At 42.2% G+C, this 18,921-nt stretch overlaps 1 protein-coding gene across 1 annotated transcript; it reads left to right on the forward strand.

Annotated features, from left to right (window-relative positions):
- The first annotated feature begins 595 nt into the window (after positions 1 to 595).
- Positions 596 to 17,977, forward strand: naa25 (N-alpha-acetyltransferase 25, NatB auxiliary subunit). The gene is made up of 23 exons (XM_088281773.1): positions 596 to 849; positions 3,837 to 3,922; positions 4,471 to 4,609; positions 4,689 to 4,807; positions 5,018 to 5,092; positions 5,212 to 5,319; positions 6,086 to 6,164; positions 6,235 to 6,346; positions 7,539 to 7,628; positions 7,728 to 7,900; positions 9,175 to 9,287; positions 9,365 to 9,572; positions 10,017 to 10,106; positions 10,186 to 10,466; positions 11,450 to 11,601; positions 11,745 to 11,870; positions 13,176 to 13,419; positions 13,633 to 13,756; positions 14,757 to 14,822; positions 14,902 to 14,999; positions 15,080 to 15,190; positions 15,527 to 15,667; positions 16,002 to 17,977. The coding sequence occupies exons 1-23, from the start codon at positions 792 to 794 to the stop codon at positions 16,122 to 16,124; spliced, it is 2,916 nt and encodes a 971-aa protein (XP_088137899.1). The 5' UTR covers positions 596 to 791; the 3' UTR covers positions 16,125 to 17,977.
- Positions 17,978 to 18,921: the final 944 nt, after the last annotated feature.

Here is an 18,921-nt window from a genome sequence, read left to right on the forward strand (position 1 = left end):
GACTGAAGTGGTCGAAACGGCCATTTGATGTCCATTCTTGGTCAACAGAAGGGTGCAGGTAACAAACCAAGCTCAAACGAAATTGTTTGTTATAAAGGAATCAGTCAAAATGTAGAAGGGTGCAGAGCATCGAAAATGTATCAAACGCGCCCAGGGGCCCTGGAAACGGGGAATTTATTTTGCTTCTGAGTCTCCTGGGCCAAGAGATTACAAGGCCATTGTGTTCATAAAGTTGTGGTCATAAGACGTCCTCCACTTGGAAATGAGTGGGATATGTAGTACCACACGCCCCAGCAGAGAGCGCACTCCAGTTTGGTTGAGGTTAGTATTTGGGTTTTAGCTAATTAATAGTTTTAAATTACGTGTTTTTTAACGTAGCCTTATAAGACGGCACATCATTAAAGCCGCCGAGGAAATATATTTAAAAAAAAAGTCGAGAATTTGCAGAGTCAAACGTTTAATTTTAGCCACGCCTTGAACTGCGCTCTTGTCACTAAAGTTTACCCGTCCGCAAGGCGCTAAACGGATTAGATAACATGGCAACAATAGAGGCTGAAATATGATTGGACAAAAAAATCTGACGTCCTCATAGAGAATCCAAATTAACCCGATAGATTTCCGGGAATTAAATTAATACAGTTCTACAGAACAAATATTCCAATTTATGTTGTGAAATCATTTCAGTATATTGTAGAATGTTACAAAAGAGTTAAGGGCGAACTTTTGTGATGTCGCTTTAGTGCGCATGCGTGCACACTTCCCCAGCAGCAGGTAAACTCCACTAAACCACCATGGCGGCGAGAGGCCATGTGCAAGACCCCAACGACCGAAGACTCAGACCAATATACGGTGAGCTCCGACCGACCGACCGACGGGCCGGCACGTCCGTACGCGTACGTCGACTTCGCTTGAACGTCGCTTCACACGGTCTTGAAACTCCATTGTGTCCCAGCCGCAAAAGAGGTTTCTCGCGGCCCCACCATCGCCGACCACGGGCTCTGCTGCGTCCTATGACAGTGCACCTTCCCCGGTGCTCCCCAGCCAGGGGTGTGCTGCGGTTCTCTGCCGGCAGTATCCCGGTGCTAACATATGTAAAATAGAAGAAAATCGGTCCAGAAGTGTTACTGCGGTATCTCCTTCTCTGATGGAAACGGGCGGTATTTGACAGCTAACTGCGGAAGCTAACGCGTCGGCTACCGCGGCTTTCATTGACTCTGTCTTTGTTTATTCTCTTATAGTTGTCCACCGCTAGCTGTCAGTCGGTCAATTTTAGCCTCCAAGTGTGCGCTCGCATTTTGGCTTTTGCCGCTATTGTGTCTGCAGCTGAACGGCTAAGCTGTTAGCTTCTAGTTAGCATTGCGGTAGACAATGCTTCATGCTAAGCCGGCTAGCTAGCGCGAAGCTGTCACAGGTCTTTAACTTGAGTCGCGGACTCGTCGACAATATTTACACGTGCGTAAATACTTAGATAATAATGTGTACCAGTGTTGGGAGATATCCCACAAAAGTCGCACGTCCGTCACCCCCGATTTCCACATTTGTCACCCTTGGATCAAAAAGAAAAAATACATTAAAAACAAGTTTTGCCTTTTCCCTTTTAATTCTAACTTTATTTGTTATGATACCATACGTTTTTCAACTTATTTTCCTCAGCGTTAACTTGCATCCGCTTCCACAGCAGTATTAGACATCCATTAGATATAGTCTACACTGACCCTGTCGAAGTATCCTTGAGAAAGATATTGAACCCCCAGTTGCTCCTGATGGCATGTCATTAGTAGGTAGGTGAGGTAATAGTGTGAAGCGCTTTGAGTACCATGTAGAAAAGCGCTATACAAGTGACAGCCCATTTACCCCAGTTCAAATGTTACATTTGGGTGATATAAAAAAATGATTCCTCAATAAATAATTTCCATTGTAAATGTAACCAATAAGCTGTACAACTCCACTAAAAATATACACACTGTTTAATACAATACATCTTAATTTATATTTAAAAGGGAGTGTATAAATAGGTAACCAACTCATGACCCTGCATAAGTTTGCACAGTTTCTTAAGGAAAAATGTGTCACTTGAGAATTAACAAATCACATTTAAACTTATGTAAAATGAGCTCCTTTGTTGTCGTAATATGCAAAACAATGTGAAAATTACACAGCCAAAAGGGTGACGTAGAAAAAAAACAATTTTTCATTTCCATGAAAAAAAACCCCTTTGTTTCTTTGCAAACTTTGCATTCCCTTTAAAATGATTCCACCAACAATGTCTTTTTCTCAGTGGGAATTGGAGTCACTTCTTGACACTCAAATATGGGTTGAAAAATAGGCTAATTCTAGTGACAGATTTGCAAAGTTACCATCTCTGCCGTTGTCTTGTAATGTCATATATATATATATATATATATATAACACACACCACGCACACACTAAGTTCTTGTGTTCATTCAGAATCCTATTTGATAACGGCCAGGATGTAAAATTTTTTTTTTTTTTTTTTTTTTTTTTTTTTTGAAGGCTTCATTCTTTTGGGGCTTGCAGTTTGATTTCCAGCGAACGGGCTTGAGGCTGACAACTGACACAATCGCTGTCAGCCGCGGTTAATTTTGGCCCGGCAGCTGTCCCTGAGAGGCTAACCTGCGTTTGTGCTCATGCATGCACGCACAATGCGGTCTAATTTATGAAAAACTATTGCTTGAATATCTGCATAGAACGGTGGTGCAAATGATCAATTACGATTTAGTGGGGCTTTCCTGTTGCTCTTGACATGTAACGTGGCATCATCAAGATTATGTATTATATTATTATTATATATATTAAGAAGACCCTGTGAAGTGAAATCAGAAATTTTTCTGAACGCATTTTGCATATCCATCTATTATCTTTTTTTGCTTCTCCTCAAAAGTGTCGCGGGTGTGCTGGAGCCTATCCCACCTGTCATCGAGCAGTAGGCGGGGTACTCTGGACTGGTTGACAGCCAATCGCAGGGCACACAAAGACGACCAACCGTCCGCACTCGACACATAAGAACCATTTAGAGTGTTCAATCAACCTATTATGCATGTTTTTTGGAATGTGGGAGGAAACTGGACTACCTGGAGAAAACCACGTAGGCACGGGGAGAACATGTGACCTCCACACACACGATCCCACGACCTCTGCACTGTGAGGCCATCGTGCTAACCAGTCGGCCACTGTGCTCCCCCACATTGCACATGTGTAAAGTTAATAGCTGAAAATGTGTGCCCCAACTGAACTCTTGTATTCTCGTATATCATATTCAATTGTGGAGATATAGTCTAAATTTTATTTATTTTTTTACCATACCAGTATTCTCGGTCTTAGTTTTTTTCATAGCGCCTCATCGTTGCCCCTGAGTGTGCGCATGTAAGGCTACACAATAATGGAAAAAAATGCTAATTATGATTGTTTAGATTTAATGTATTCATGATAATTTTTTTAGTTGTTCACCATGTTAGGGAAAATTCTAACTTTTTAATAGTTAACATGTAAACAGTTTTCAGTGCAACAGAAGACTATAAATAATCCATACATCCATTATCTGTTCCGCTTCTCCTCACATGCGGAATGGGAAATTTACTACGTAAATAAACGTGGATCGGGACATCATATCTGTGGTTGCGGTGGCATTTGATTGACATCTGTCTGTCGCTATTTTTCAACGCATTAAGCAGACACGTCCGCAGTGTTTTAAGAGCGGAGGCGATGGCTTAATTTTTGTTCCCAAATTTTCTCTGTGCTGTGTCAAATAAAATGTGGAAGCTGTTATTTTTCCACATCATGGGGACTTGAATTGTTGTTTGTTTGTTTGCCCTCAGACTACCTTGACAATGGCAACAACAAGATGGCCATCCAGCAGGCAGACAAGCTCCTGAAGAAGCACAAAGACTTGCACTGTGCCAAGGTATTGTTTTCAGCTGGACGCTGCAACAGCCAATCGGAGCCAAGCGGCCTTCATAGACAAACCTTTTCATTTACACTCCTATTCAGAGGGCCTCCTTATGTGACATCACTTGGAACTTTGGGTTAACCCACACTCCCTCACTTTCTTTGCTTCCTCATCTTCCTTTTCCTCCCCATCGTTCTTTTTCCCTCCACCTCTGCCTACTGTTATCGTTCATCCTTTTCCTCCTCTTCCTCCCCTTCTTTGCTCTCCTCTTCCTTCTTCTCATACTGACGTCATCCTCCCCCCTTTACCTTTCATCCTCTTCCTTCTCGTTCTTTCTCCTGGTCCTCATGTTCCTCTTCCTCCCCTTTTCCGCCTTCGCTTTCTCCACCTCATTTTTATCCTTGTTTTCCACCTCTTCCTTCTCTGACTTTCTCCTCCTCGCCCCATTCTCTCCTCTTCCTCATTCTACTAATTGCACTCATTGTCCGCCCCCCCTTTTTCTCTTCCTCTTCATCCTCCTCCTCTTCCCACCTTCTCCTTTTTTTTATCTTTGCCTCCTCCAGGTGCTGAAGGCCATCGGCCTGCAGCGGACCGGCAAGCAAGATGAAGCCTTCTCCTTGGCCCAGGAGGTGACCTACTTGGAACCCACAGACGACAACTCTTTACAAGCGCTCACCATTCTCTACAGGGAGATGCATCGGCGTGAGTGCTCACTTGGACACACGTGCACGATGGCCATATTGCGCATGTTAATTAGCGTGCGCATGTGTTTCGGTTCCAGCCGAGTTGGTGACCAAACTGTATGAGGCGGCGGTGAAGAAGGTTCCGCTCAGCGAGGAGTACCACTCGCACCTCTTCATGGCGTACGCGCGCGTTGGCGAGTACAAGAAGATGCAGCAGGTAGTGACCACACACAAGAGCACGTGTTTCGTCTCGTAAGAGTCCGCTAGCTTAACGCCTGCAGAGAATGCAAAGTGCCGTAGCCGAGCTAACAGAAACAAGCACAGAATTCACAGTCATTACAAACTCTCAAACAATTTTGCAAGATTCATTTATTTTTTTTGCAGCAATTTCCTGATTTATGACCCGCTTATGCTTTCATCCCTTCAGGCAGGAATGGCCTTGTATAAAATTGTCCCCAAGAATCCATATTACTTCTGGTCCGTCATGAGTCTGGTAATGCAGGTACATGGAGTCATCATCCTCATAATGCATGCACCTTAAACAACATATATATTTAAATAAAACAAAACCTAAAAAGATTATGATCATTTCTTTAACGTGGTGGTGGTGTTGTTGCTCAGGCCATCTCGGCACAGGATGAAAAACTATCCCAAACCATGTTCCTGCCCCTGGCGGAGCGCATGGTGAAGAAGATGGTCAAAGAGGACAAAATTGAAGCAGAAGCAGAGGTAAACATTTTGAGGCTGTATCCATTTAATTGGTTCTTGATTGGCTTGGGCAGGCTAAAATGAAGATCCCACGCCACTCCGTAGTTGTTGGGCTACGTCGCTTCTCTCATCTAGAAACAACACATTTGCTTGTACTGGTCAAACTTCAGCCTTTGCCGAAGTTTTTTTTTTTTTGCTAACCTGTCCGTGCTTTCTCAACTCTTGGATCTTGCCCTTGGGGGAGAAAGCTTCTTTGTATCAGGCATGGCAGACATATTTTGGCATATTTCCCCTTGGCTGCCCCTGCAAACAAGCTATGAAGACAAACCCACCTCTCTGTCTCTGCCTGCTGAAGAGCTATGCGTCAGGGGAAGAGACGTGTCTGTAGCTGTGTGCGTGTCACACTAATTAAATGGCTAAAAAAAAAAAATAAATAAATAAACATGGTGTAATATGAAAATAAGCTATGACTGTTCTATTTGGCACGATTTTTGCACACTTGGATTATTTTTTTAGCTTTGAGAACTTTAAATGCTCGGTTTCATACATATAAAACCGATGCCTGATTAGCTATAAATCACGTGATCGGCCCGATTTCTGAATGTGTGACTGACATACCTAACCATGACAATTTAATGTTTTGACAAATTTACCACAGAAGCACAGGAATTGCTTGAAAAGTGCAAGTAACTCTTGTATAAAGACCCTTTGCGTCCTGTAGCTGTCCGGAAACTTTTTTTGTTTTCTATTTGCATCATTCAAATTTGTTGCTGATGTGCGATTGCAGGTGCAGCTCTACTTCATGATCCTGGAGCGCTTGGGAAAATGTGAGGAGGCCCTGGAAATGATCCGGGGCCCGCTAGGAGGTAAATATTGATCAACGCCTGGCTTCTTCGTCTTCCTCCTTGTCCTCACCTTGCAATGTCACCACCGCAGAGAAGCTGACCAGTGAGCTTCAGAGTCGAGAGAGCAAGTGCATGATGTTGTACCGGCGACTTCAACGCTGGCCTGAGTGCAATGCCCTGGCCCACAAGCTCCTGCTCAAGAAGTGAGGCGCATCTTTTGTTGACTTACTCGACTGAATCCGCCTTTTAGTAGCGAGCCAATTACACAAAACGTGCCCAAAAAGGAAACAAGCCGTGTATATGATATGAGGCAGTTCAAAATATATATAAAAAAAATGAATTCACTTACAGATCACACATGCTGATTATTAAATGTGTGCAGATTGCGTCTTTGCGGCTGCAACAAATTTGACCACCCAATACGATAATGGTAAAATGCTGATCTCTCTCTGTCTAATGGTTAAAGAAACTGTTTCAACGCTAAAGTTAATCTCATATACGCAAATGGGAGTGGATGCTAATTTTGCCATTACAATACAATACAATACAACTTTATTTATATAGCGCATTCCACAGCAGCTGTAGCTGTAACAAAGTGCTTTCCATATGGTGTAGTATAAATTAACGGGAAATTAGAACAAAAATTACAGTCTTACTGTGTGGTGAAAAGTAGTGCACAGCAATGCTCATTTTTAAGACAGCCACCACATTACGTCCATATTTGGTCTCCAATGTATATTTTAATCAATTTAGCTTTGCTAAGGGACAATGATTTTATTGACATATAATCTGACATTTATGCACTAATGTACATTAGTACGGAATGTAAAACATTTTGGCGTTTAATAAAAATGCATTTTCATATGCACAATTACATATAAATCCAAAATTATACTTGACAGAAAGTTGATTTCAAAAACTTGAGAAAGAACTGACCCCCCTCACAAAAACCTCTTTGGTGTCCTTGCATTATTACAGTCATAGCCTTTATTGTTTTTATTTGGTAAAATGGCATTTTCTGTCATGTTTGTAAATGTTACAGTACATTGTGAAGAAAATGGCAAATTAAATAGAAATCGCAACATCTCACAGAAAAATTTCAATACAATTTTTTTTCCTGAAATCGTTCAGCCCTAATTCCTTAGTGGAAATCCACGCACATGTGAGGGTATAGTTTACTCTGTGGTTTACATTTTTATGCCAGTATGACTGCTATTGTACATCCTGGGCAGATTAGACTGACATGGTAACAGAGAGAGGCTGAAATCTGATTGGTCAAAAACAATCTAGACATCCACACATTTACTGGAGGCAGTGTAGATAGAGAAATGCGACCAAATGATAACCTAGCACTGCGTTTTAACTCATTGTGACATGATGTCCCTCTGATTGCAGTCCTGATGATTGGCAGTTCTACCTGGCCTACTTCGACTCGCTTTTTCACCTCATAGATCAGTCGTGGAGTCCACCGGAGGATGGAGAACAGTGAGTACAAAAGCGTGCAGTTCGTGTCAAAATTGGTGTCTGCAAAAATATAACAAAAAGTCCAGACAGCACTGCATGTAATGGCGGCAATGTGTACAGCTGCTCAGAAGGAGCGGTGCACCACACGGTGGAGCAGGTGGTGAGGTTCGTGGAGGAGAGGATTGCGGGCGAGGACGACAAAGACACTCGCTCACTGCGCGGTCCTTACCTGGCGCGTCTGGAGCTCATGCAACGGCTACGACAGCGCGGCCTTCCCCAGGAAAGCCAGCTCGGTAAAAAAAAAATAAAAATAAAAATCCTTAAAACCTCGCCACCCTTGCACAACACACGTCAGGCAACTGTCATCCCTGCCAGGGCTGTTCGATATTCAGAATTGAATTGGCAATAACCCCTAAATTCCAATTCAACTATTGAATTGAATAACTATTTACATGAATTTCATACAAATATTACTGTAAGGATTTATTTTGTAGTAATTGGTTTTGGGTTTTTTTTTACTATTAAAAGTCTGCTCAGATAAAAGAGCTCATTAAAAATTGTAAAGACTTTGAAATTATCCGGGTTTACATGAAGCCATGTGTTCCGATTATGAAGGATGTAAATGACCAAACGTAATGAAAATGCTCCATATGAAGACGTCAATCATCTAAATCTGAATTGAATTGTATTCGGATTCATAGGGGTGGTATATTCCTATTGCCAATCCGAACAAGCGTCACATAAAAAGTTAAATCAGAATAGTTGTCCGGTCTGCGCATGCTCTGTCTTGACGTAAATGCTTAGTGACGTCGTCGTATACACACTTTAAAATGGCCGGTACTTAGCAGAGCCCGTCTGCGACACGAGAGCTTGTTTTAAAGTACTGATTAGTCGTTTTTGTAATGGTGCTACATTAATAAGTGTTAAAACAATCACTAATAAAAGTGCTAAATAGATGAATGGACTCCATCTTGATAAATCACGTGATGTTTACATCGATCTCCGTGTGTCACACGGCTATGGCACGGCTACACGGTAGAGCATGTAAACAGCGGCTTGGCAAGTATCACGTCACATGTTAACTGGTGACCAGAGATCTTCATTCAGAATGATTTCAATCAGAATGACACAAAAAAAAAATCTTAGCGTAAACTCGGCAACAGAATAGCTCTTCATTTCCCAGAATACCTTGCCTTATCCAAGTCTTTAAAATGGCTGCCCAAATACTTTGGACATTTTGTTTGGAGCACATGTGTGTCTCATTGTCACTGTTATGTGATGAGTTGAGTTGCACTGAATTGCATTCAATGCAATTCAAGATAGGGTGGAGTCAATTCAAATTCAAACTGTAATTTGAATTGCATTCCGAGTTTTGCACAGTACTGATCCCTGTCCAATGTTTCTTCTTAACTGCAAAGGACTGATGCTATTTAAAAACAATAAACAAAAAAATCTGAGAACCAAAAATGCTGCCCACACAGAGAGCACAGTAAAATACAGCAAAGCTTGAAGGTTATAAAGCCATCGCCTCCTCTTCCTGATTTTATTTATTTTTTTGTGCTTGCAGGAGAGCCGTTGGAGCTGATAGTGCAGTTTTTCGTCAAGTTTGGCGACAAGCCTTGCTGCATCACAGATCTCAGCATTTACCTCCACTTAGTCGTCGCGGACCAGCATGCACAGGTGAGCGGCGGCGCGGGCGCAATCTCACGGCTGCACGGCCCAACATCAATCGCATCTCTCCATTGTGGTGAATTCAGTTGGTTAAGCGGCTGAGCGAGGCCACCCCTCTGGGCCAGCCAGGACCCGACGGCTTGGCCTTCCCGGACGACACCAAAGCGCTGCAGAGGCACCTGTGCGTGTGTCAACTGAGTCGGGCGCTCGGCTTGCATCACGCCCTCGACGCCACCGCCAAGCTGAGACTCGTCGCAGAGCTCAAGTCTCACTATCGGCACGGCCTCAAGTTTGGTGAGGAGCACGCAGGCAGTATATATTTGGCAAATTTAGGACAGCTGCAGATTCCACCACGCCCGCGACTTGTGAATAGAAGCATCTCAGATGATAGATTGAAGGATGTTTGTTGGTCATAGACGCTTTGATCTATGTGTTCTTGGAGGCTTTTTTCCCCCCAAAATACAATAGCTTTTTTTTTTCTGTTTGCACTTTTTAACGAGCAACTGCATTTTTGAAAAATTTATTTTCTCAAGAAAAAAATATGACTGGCTGTTCTAGTAGGCTTTTTTTCCTGTTTGCAGTCTGAGAGAGCAAACAGTATTTTAACAAACTAATTTATTCCCCTCAAAAAGCCATTGTTTTTTATTTCCTGAAAAATGCTAATTTGTTCTTAAGGTTCTAGAAGGTTTTTTTACTAAAAATACGTTTACCTTTTATTTCCGTTTTGCCCTCCGACAGGCAAGAACGCTCTGAAGACTGAGCTGCAGTTTTCCGACATGTATTGCCTGATGGCGGCCCACATCTACATTGACTTGTGGATGGAAAGCGGTGGGTGGTCTCAGGCTCTCTCACTCTCTCTCGCTCACGTCGTCTCTCTGGAAGTGACATGCGCTCCGGTTCTTCCCAGGAGACGAGAAGATGGCCTGGCTCAGTTTGGGCCTCCTCCAGGAAGGTTTGTCCAACAGCCCATCCAACGCTCAGTTCAAACTGCTGCTGCTCCTCCTCTACTGCCGCCTGGGCGCCTTCGAGCCAGTGGTGGACCTTTATGCCAGCCTAGACGCCAAGCACGTCCAGCACGACACCATCGGCTTCCTTCTGACGCGCTACGCTCTATCCTTGGGACAGTTTGCCGCCGCCTCGCAAGCCTGCCACTTCTCTCTCAGGTTTTTCCACTCCAACCAGAAAGATGTGAGTCCTTCGTTGCCCTAGTGGTGTCAAAAGTGCTCGCACTCTGTACTCAAGTGCAATTTGTGATTCAATTCCCATACTTAAAAGTTGCTGCAAACAGCATAACACCCCTCAAAATGTTTACACTTGCCCATTGCTGCTACCAAATGTTGAAAAAGCACTACTTTTGTCAAAATGGAGCTCCTCCATTCACTTGTACCACTCCTTGGTATTGAGTTCTCTCAAGGTAGTGGCAAAGCACTACACACTCTAAAATAAATCTCCCCAACTCGCTTGAAGAGGTCCTTGCAACCAAGAAGTTGGTGAATCGCTACACCTGTCTAGAAGAAGCTCCTAAACTCACTTCAACTTATGTTCCTTGTCCCCAGGATGTCGCCAGATGGCAGCAAAGCAGTACTTTAGTCTAAATGAAGCTCCTCAACTCACTTCAATATAATTCCTTGGCACCCAGATGCTACAAGATAGCCGTGTTGAGTCGAAAGCTAAGGAATAAAAATGTCTTCAAACGAGTTTTAATAGAGTACAGAAAGGGGGCTTGCCTAACATTTAATGGGCGGTCATTCTATCAGGAAGGACTGGCAACAGAAAAGGCTAGATCCCACTGAGGCTGCGCTTAGTCCTCGGCACTTCCACCTGCATTTGGGCCACAGACATAAGGCAGCGAGCAGTGTAATGTAGGCAATGAAAGTAAAAAGTTGTCAGAAATAAATAACCACGTCAAATACTTCAGTACCATTGACACTCACAACAACCAAACTCTACACTCATTTGCTGACACCCACATCACTCACAGGACCTGGCTCTGCTTTCTAAAGCCACACACTTTCAATGTCTTTGCCGATGATGATGATGATGATGATGAAAATGATTTCTACAAAAACAACAGCTGCGAGGTCCCTCATGAAATAAAGTATCGGTTGTACAAATATTTGACAGGCCTAAAGTATAATCAAATAAAAAGGTTCCATCTTTTCTGCCTGCAGACCTCAGAGTACATCATCCAGGCGTACAAGTACGGCGCCTTCGAAAAGATCCCCGAGTTCATCGCCCTCAGGAACAGACTGAACCAGTCACTGCACTTCGCGCAGGTCCGCACAGAGAGGATGCTGCTTGACTTGTTCCTAGAGGCTGACATGTGAGCACACACACCCACCCCCCAACCAACCATTACAGCGCGCCCGCCCACCTTTGTGACGACGTTCTTTTTTTTGTTTTGTTTTTTTATTTTTATTTTTATTTTTTTATTTTTTTTTCTTCCCCTAAATTGTTGTTTTCCAGTGTGTTGAGTCTGGAGGAGAGTGTGAAGGCCATGTGTTTGTCCGCAGAGGAAGATGACATTCCCTGGGACAACATGAGGGACAACAGAGACCTCACGGTGTTCACCTGCTGGGACCCATACGAGCGGTACAAAACACACGCGACCTGTCATGCTCGTTCAACTCCCAAGCGCTTTGGTTTCAATGTCCCTACGCCAGCATGCAAGCATCTTAATATATAACATCTGCCAGAAATGGTGGAATGGCAAACGTTTGCCAAAATGGGGTCCGTGAAGGAATCTCAGACAGTTTGTCACCTCCCTCGGTTTTAAGGTAACAGTATGGGAACCAAATGTTTTTCTATAGTGTAAACAGGAAACAGATTTCGAATCAGAGCTACAAACTTGTTGCATTAACACTGACAATAAATGAAAAGTTCATAATTATCCAAACGTGTGAAGGTGCAAAAACGAGACAAAACTAATGCATATTATATCAAATATATAACAGCTTCAATCTTTTTAATTTCAGGGACATGCAACAGCAATAGTTTCAGTTCAGGCAGCGAAGGGTGGGCACAGGTGCAACAAGCAGTCTAAATTGGTGTGCTATAAAGTCATTACGGTACATCTGAAATCCTTTTCTTTTTAGAAAAGCGCAACATAAGAGATTCTTCTTGCAATCGTTATAGTTTGAGCAGTCTGAATGATAATTCTGTGCAAGTCCAATGATTTTAATGTTGTATTCACAATCTTAAGTCTTCTTTTTAGGGCAATGCAGAATAAAGAGTTTGTCTTCTTTTTAGGATTTTTTTTTTTTTATATAAACAACCACTGGCAGTGGCAAACAATATAACATCTAAAATCTTGGATGTGTTTTTTTTTTTTTTTTTTTAAGTGCAACAGTAGCAGTCTGAAAGATTATGTTCTAAAAATAGCTAATACTTTGACAAATATATACAATAACTGTTGGATTAGTCTGAATGGTTTTTACCATAAAATACCAATGACATTGGTAATATACGCAGTATAACATTTTAGTATCTTTTGGGGGAATCTAATTTAATCAAAAATGTCATTCTTGGAGCTCCCCCCCTCTAAAAAATTTTTAAAGTTTTTTTTTTTTTTTATTCATTGCATTGAATAATCTGTTAAGCAGTGTATGGTGGATAATAAAATATTCATAAAACGACCCAATTTACATATTTGTAAAAATCATAAATGTAATGACATGATTGGCCCATTAATCCCAATGAAAATAAGCACGGGTTATTTAATTATGAAAACAATTTCACTTGTTTTATTTACAAATTTTTGTTTTCTTTCATCTATTTTATTTATTTTTTTAACTTCATCTCTGTTGTCCCAAAAATCAAACGTGGCCTTTGACCCAAAAAGTTTGAGCAACCCTGAACAATTTGTAAACTTGCGGTCTCGCCGTGGCCACCTGACAGGAAGTTGAACGAGGAGCATCGGCGGCGTTCCCTGGAGGAAGAGTGCGTGTGGCTGCGCTTGCGCTCGCTCACGCTGCGTATCCTTGCTGTGGTGGCGGCGCTGGGCCACAAAGCCTCGCCACAGAACTCGCCAACGGCCACTGAAAACGGCGTGGCCGACAAGACGTCGGTGCTGCGCGGCCTCCTGGCGCAACTCAGCCACAACCTGCAGACGGCCACGCAGTTGGCTGAGAGACGCACGCAGGTGTGGAACCCAATCATATCATTTCCACCACCTCTAAATCTGCTCGCTCATTGCTAACGTATAAGCCGAAACAACATAGAGGGACTCATGGAAAGTAGCATAGCTTCACACTACTTGTTCCTTTGACTTGCACGGAGCAACAACACATAAAAAGAGTGCATACAACGATGGGTCTGTGGTGAAAAACACGCTAACGGCACTTTCCTCGAACAGTACCCCTTTCTCGGACCGCCCGCCACCCGTCTGGCTGCCGCTCTGTCCAGTGGCAGCTGCCAGTGTCAAGCGGCAGCGCTGCAGCTGTCGCTCCACGTGCACCAACTGGACGCCGTCGGACTCGGTAAGCTCCCTTCGCAGATGGTGTCTGCAAAGGCTTGTTCACTTTAGGGCTGGGCGCTTAAGCAATTTTTGAGCTTCATTCAGGTTTATTTGTCAGCATGTTTGTTTAATTATTTTTGTTATTTCTGTACTTGAAAGTAGCTTCTCCCTGTCACCTGCTGCTTACACTAACATGACTTTGAACAGGGAGAAGCACAGTCAGGATTGCCAGCTTGGCGACTTTCTTGGTCAATTCGGCCACGTTTTCCACTCTTGTTGCAACTTTCAATGCCACTGAAAAACACTTGCGGAATCCTTTTGACTTTTTTTGTGTATGACAAGAAAGGAGCCTGATGAAGGACAACCGCAGAGTTAAACATCTGGGAAGTTGTTCCAAATTTAAATTACACGAATAAATAACAAAAAACAATGGCTGGGATACAAACATAGCTTCTTTGCTTTGGATGGTAACAACAGAGAAAAACGTGTATTTTGAATAATGTCGATATTTGCGTTTTCTATCAGAAGGGGGGACATTTTGATTTACATGAGATTTTTCTAAATGAAATGGAAGACTTCATTGACCGTCTATGTGAGAAAAGAGCGTGAGAATGTTGCTCTTTTAAAATGTCAATTTTCGGTGAGGAAAGCTATCTATTGCTGTTATTACTGTGGTAGTTTTGATGCAAGGTCAAGATGAGAAATAAGTAGACTGTTGCTTTGCAGCAAATATCAATAAAAAAAAAAGAATTATCATTTGCATTTCATATAAACAAATTGAATAAACGAGCTTTGAAAAAAAATTATTCCCGAAAACGCAACACTCTCTTTTAAATATTTCCCATTTTCTTTTTTAATTGATTGAAGTTGGCTTTGTTTATTTAAAAAAAAAAGTTTCATTACAAGGCCGAACAAAAGTGTTTACGCCCAGCCCTGCTATGGCATTTTTTATTTTTTTGTTTTTTTACTTATTTTTCTTATCTTTCAATGTTTTTTTTCTTGGACTCGTCTCCCCCTGCCAGACGAGTCGTCTGAACTACAAACGCAGATGTGTAATGCCTTCAAGTCGCTGGCCGTTCAGCTTCAAGGTAGCCATGCCATCACGCAAAATTGCTTTGTGACCCCGTCGTTGTCCTCACTTTTGTCGTCTTCTTGTGGCTGCTGCAGAAATGCTGACTAAATGCAAAGGAGACCTACTGGACATGAAAGGGGGCCAGTTGAGAATCCGACCGTCTTTACTAGAAAACCTCATCTTCTTTGTAGAGGTGCGCCTGCAGTGCCTTGCCCTTCTCCGGGTTGTCCGCCATCTTGTACATCACGTGTGGGTGTTTGTGCTTGCGTGCAGACTGTGTGCGTGGTCTTGTGGGTCGCCGGCTACTGCACAAAAGTCCTGCGGCCACTCAAGTCCAGCCTACAGAAGAAGAAGAAGAAGAAAAAGGATGCAAGCACAGCTCAGGTATGTTATTTTTGCTAATTTATTTCTGGAAATCACATGTTGGATTCCAAGGGGGACTTTGAGACGTGTGCGTATTTATGTCCACCAATTTTTTTTTTTTAATCTTCCATTAACTATTGCAAAGTATTGCATTATAACGCAATCTTAAATATTTTCCCAATGTCCCCTGGCGGGCTCCGTGCTACATATATCTTCAACCTATCTTAGAAATTAATCAGAAACTTTCCCAAAATATTCCACCCTTTTGCAATCTTAATTGGTGACTTAAGTCTGCCTTGACTCAAGTCCCTCCCCTCTACTAAAGGTTCCGTTGTTGTTTTTCCTCCCCCCCTGCAGCCGGCGGTGGTTTGCGGCTTCCAGGAACTGACGGTGAGCTTGCAGGATGTTCTCACCCAAGCCCTGGAGCACATCAAGGGACAGGAAGTTGGGATAACGGCGCTCAAACTGGCTGATTTGTCCCTGGAAGGATCCACAGAGGTCAGCCACTTCTTGTGCATGTTGGTGGGGAAGACCTCTTTGAAGGAAAACAATTTGGGTGTTTTAAACAATCAGCGTGCCTTGCTTCACTGGCACGTCACACACCGGCTAATCAAATAATTTACTCAGAGCAGTTTTGTTAACTTGTAACAAATGTACAGTTGAAGCTCCATGCTATCGCAGTTAGCCACCAGCTAACCTGCATTGAGAGCAGGGGGGAAACAAGCTTAAGCTTAGCGCCACGTATGGCGGCGCAGGCTTTCGATACCATACACACTTGCACCATTTTCTGCTGACTTCCTGCACACTTCCCATGTGTTTTGTGTCCGTTCAGGAGGAGTCGTCGTTTACGAGGGCTGCCATGGACAAGCTGCAGAGCAGTCACCTGCGCTCGCTCCAGGAGGCGGCTGAGCTGCTCAAGAAGCGGGCGGACTCTCTGAAGAACCTCAAAATCTGAACGCCGTCACGCCCGTCTGTTTGCCGTCAGCACATTTCCGGAACACATTCAACTTTCATCACGCGCCTGCGCACGCATACACACACACGCACACGTTCAGGCGCTTGTTTTTAATCCAATTAGTAAATTATTGTACATAATAGGTTAGAGTGCAAGAAACCACTATTTCCTTTGCTCAATCACTCGCGTTACCTCCTCGCCTTAGTGTTGGCGTGCAAAGACAGCATCTTTGTCAGATGTAAGATTCCATCGGAGGTTCGTGTAGGGCTCCTTTTTTTCGTGCTTTGTTCATCATGTGTGTCTGAAAGAAGTCAAGCGCCTCTGTACTCGCAGTATTACCAAAAAATATCCAAATCATAAATCGCTTCCTTCTAGAACTGATGGCGGTCGTGAGGTCATGTGTAAAACCACAACAACCAGCAAAACACGCAAGACGGATGCAACTTTTTTTGTTTGTTTTTTAAGTACACTCACAGTGTGTGTGTGTGCGCGTGCGTGCGTGCGCTCACTTTTGTTTGACGTGGAGACTGATGTGAGTGCCCTTAAGGCACTGAGGCTTTATGCAGTTCTGTCCTGTGTGTGGGGCACTTAAAATAAAACACACTTTGGACCTAATTGTAACTAGCTGTTGGAAGCTGCTGTACATGTGAGAGAATTAGCGGAAAAGTGTGTGTGCGAATTTCTGTTAGAGCTTGTGTGTGCGAGGGCTCGTGTAAGATTGTGAGTGAGTTTGTACACCACATTCTAAATAGCGAAAATGTTTCTCAGATTTTTATAAATGAGATGTTTTGGTTTGAAATGGCATCAAATACAATATCCCGCAAATTCAACAAGTGACTTTTCACGTCTTGTCAACTTATTAAATGCCTTAAATGTTTTATTTTTTGGGGGGAAAAAAGAAAAATATGTTTGTGATTTTTAAAAACATTCAAATTGCATTGACTATGGAAGTCAAACAAACAATTTTCGTTATTTGGAACATAGTGTGTGAGAGAAAAGTGTGGATTTTAGCATGATAGCATTTTTTTTGTGTGTGTGAGCGCTTGTAATGTAAGAGATTGTGCGTGTGTGTGAGAGAGAAAGACAATGAGAGTGGAAGATATTTTGTTGTGAGCCGGAGCTTGGAGCTGTGTGAGAGCTTGTGTTTGATGAGAGAAAGCTTTTCTTTGTGAGCGTCTGTGAGTGAGAGATAGCTTGAGTATGAGAGAGGTTGTGAGAGTGAAGTTGTGTGAGAGCTTGTATGTTAGCAAGACTTCAATTCGGTGTGTTGAGAGCTTTTGTTTATGAGAGAGGGAGAGTGAGAGCGTTTGTGTATGTTTGAGAGAAAGCAAGTAGTAGAGGTGTGTGCGTGTAATTGAGAGTATGTTGGCGAGAGTGATACCGCAGTAGATAGTGGTGTTGCTGTGAGGTTTGTGTTCTTCCGGCGACAAGTGTCCACTTTTGGACGTTTCGCTCGACAAACAGTTCCTGAAAACGCTCTCAGTTGGGCTCAATTCTCAGAAAAGGCACGAAATGTCATATTTGATGTGACCTGACCAAAACGTTGAAAGTGATGGCACAAATGAGCTCAATGTACTCAAATGTTGATGAGAACTTTGGCAGGTCATGTCAAGTTGCGGTCGGTCTCGTGTCTGCCTCCCATCCGTCGCGTACGCTACAACCCTAATCGGTATCATAAAAGTTCAGTTTCCATTCAGGCTGGCCGCAAGAACAAAGAGTACAAAAAAATTTGTGCTGATCATTGACAATCTGGAGTGTGTCCATCTCAGCATTCTCTTTTGTTAGAAAACGGGAAAACAGAAACACTGGAATGTCAAAGCTTTTTTAAAATAAAATGGCAAATGTGAAAAATGGATTTGCTTTGCTTGACAAAAAATTATTGTGTTGGGCAACGTTGGGGTGACGCGTAATCATGAGTCGGTACCAGCACGGTGGGTAAGACTATTTGTTTCTTCTGCTGCGGTTAAATATGAAAAATATATTTATATATTGGATGGGCTAAACTGGGGCTAGACTGATTTGCGAGTGGACTCTCGCCTCCCTATTCCCTGCAGCTCTCAAAATCAAATTGTGTTCAAGTTTGAGGCAACTGCTGCTGCTCTTCCACCTTTTATGGAAGTACATCTGAGTTTCAGATTATTATTATTATTATTATTCACATCTTAAATTCAAACTCAGGTGGCACCTATTTTTATGTAACATGCTGTCAGAATTGAGAATGGAATTTAAAATTATTTTTTGGTATGCAAGTCATTCACAAATGTTTTACATTTCTTAAATATATATATTTGGTTCAAATTTAATTTCAAATTCAGATGTCTCATGTCAGGTATCATATTCTTTGCAGACTGAGTGTATATATTATATATATATATATATATTTTATATATATATATCTCGTTTATATATATATAAGATTTTATTTAGGTAAAAAAAGCATTTCATAGTTGTATGTCACACTTAATTTACACAGATAAATCTTGTGGGTTGATCTATAATCTTGATTGTGACATTTTCAACAAAAAAATCAGTAGAAAATTTGATGGCAAAAGAAAATCTGTTCAATTTAAATTCAAACTCAGATGGCACATAAATCATGTTTTCTTGTGATTAAATTCAAAGCATTTTTTTTTTTTACAATGTTTTTTAAAATTTTAAATTTTGTGTTAAAATTCGAAATGGGAGCGCGTATTTTTGAATATTTTTTTACTGTATTTGTTTGTGTTAAAAGAAAAAGTGTTAAAATTGAAACTGATAAAACCTTGCGACACTGCACTGCCTTTCACATTTAAGACGG

The sequence above is a fragment of the Idiotropiscis lumnitzeri genome, chromosome 18, assembly GCF_059441095.1.
Source record: "Idiotropiscis lumnitzeri isolate Australia: NSW breed Sydney's pygmy pipehorse chromosome 18, RoL_Ilum_1.0, whole genome shotgun sequence".
Lineage (NCBI taxonomy): Eukaryota > Metazoa > Chordata > Actinopteri > Syngnathiformes > Syngnathidae > Idiotropiscis > Idiotropiscis lumnitzeri.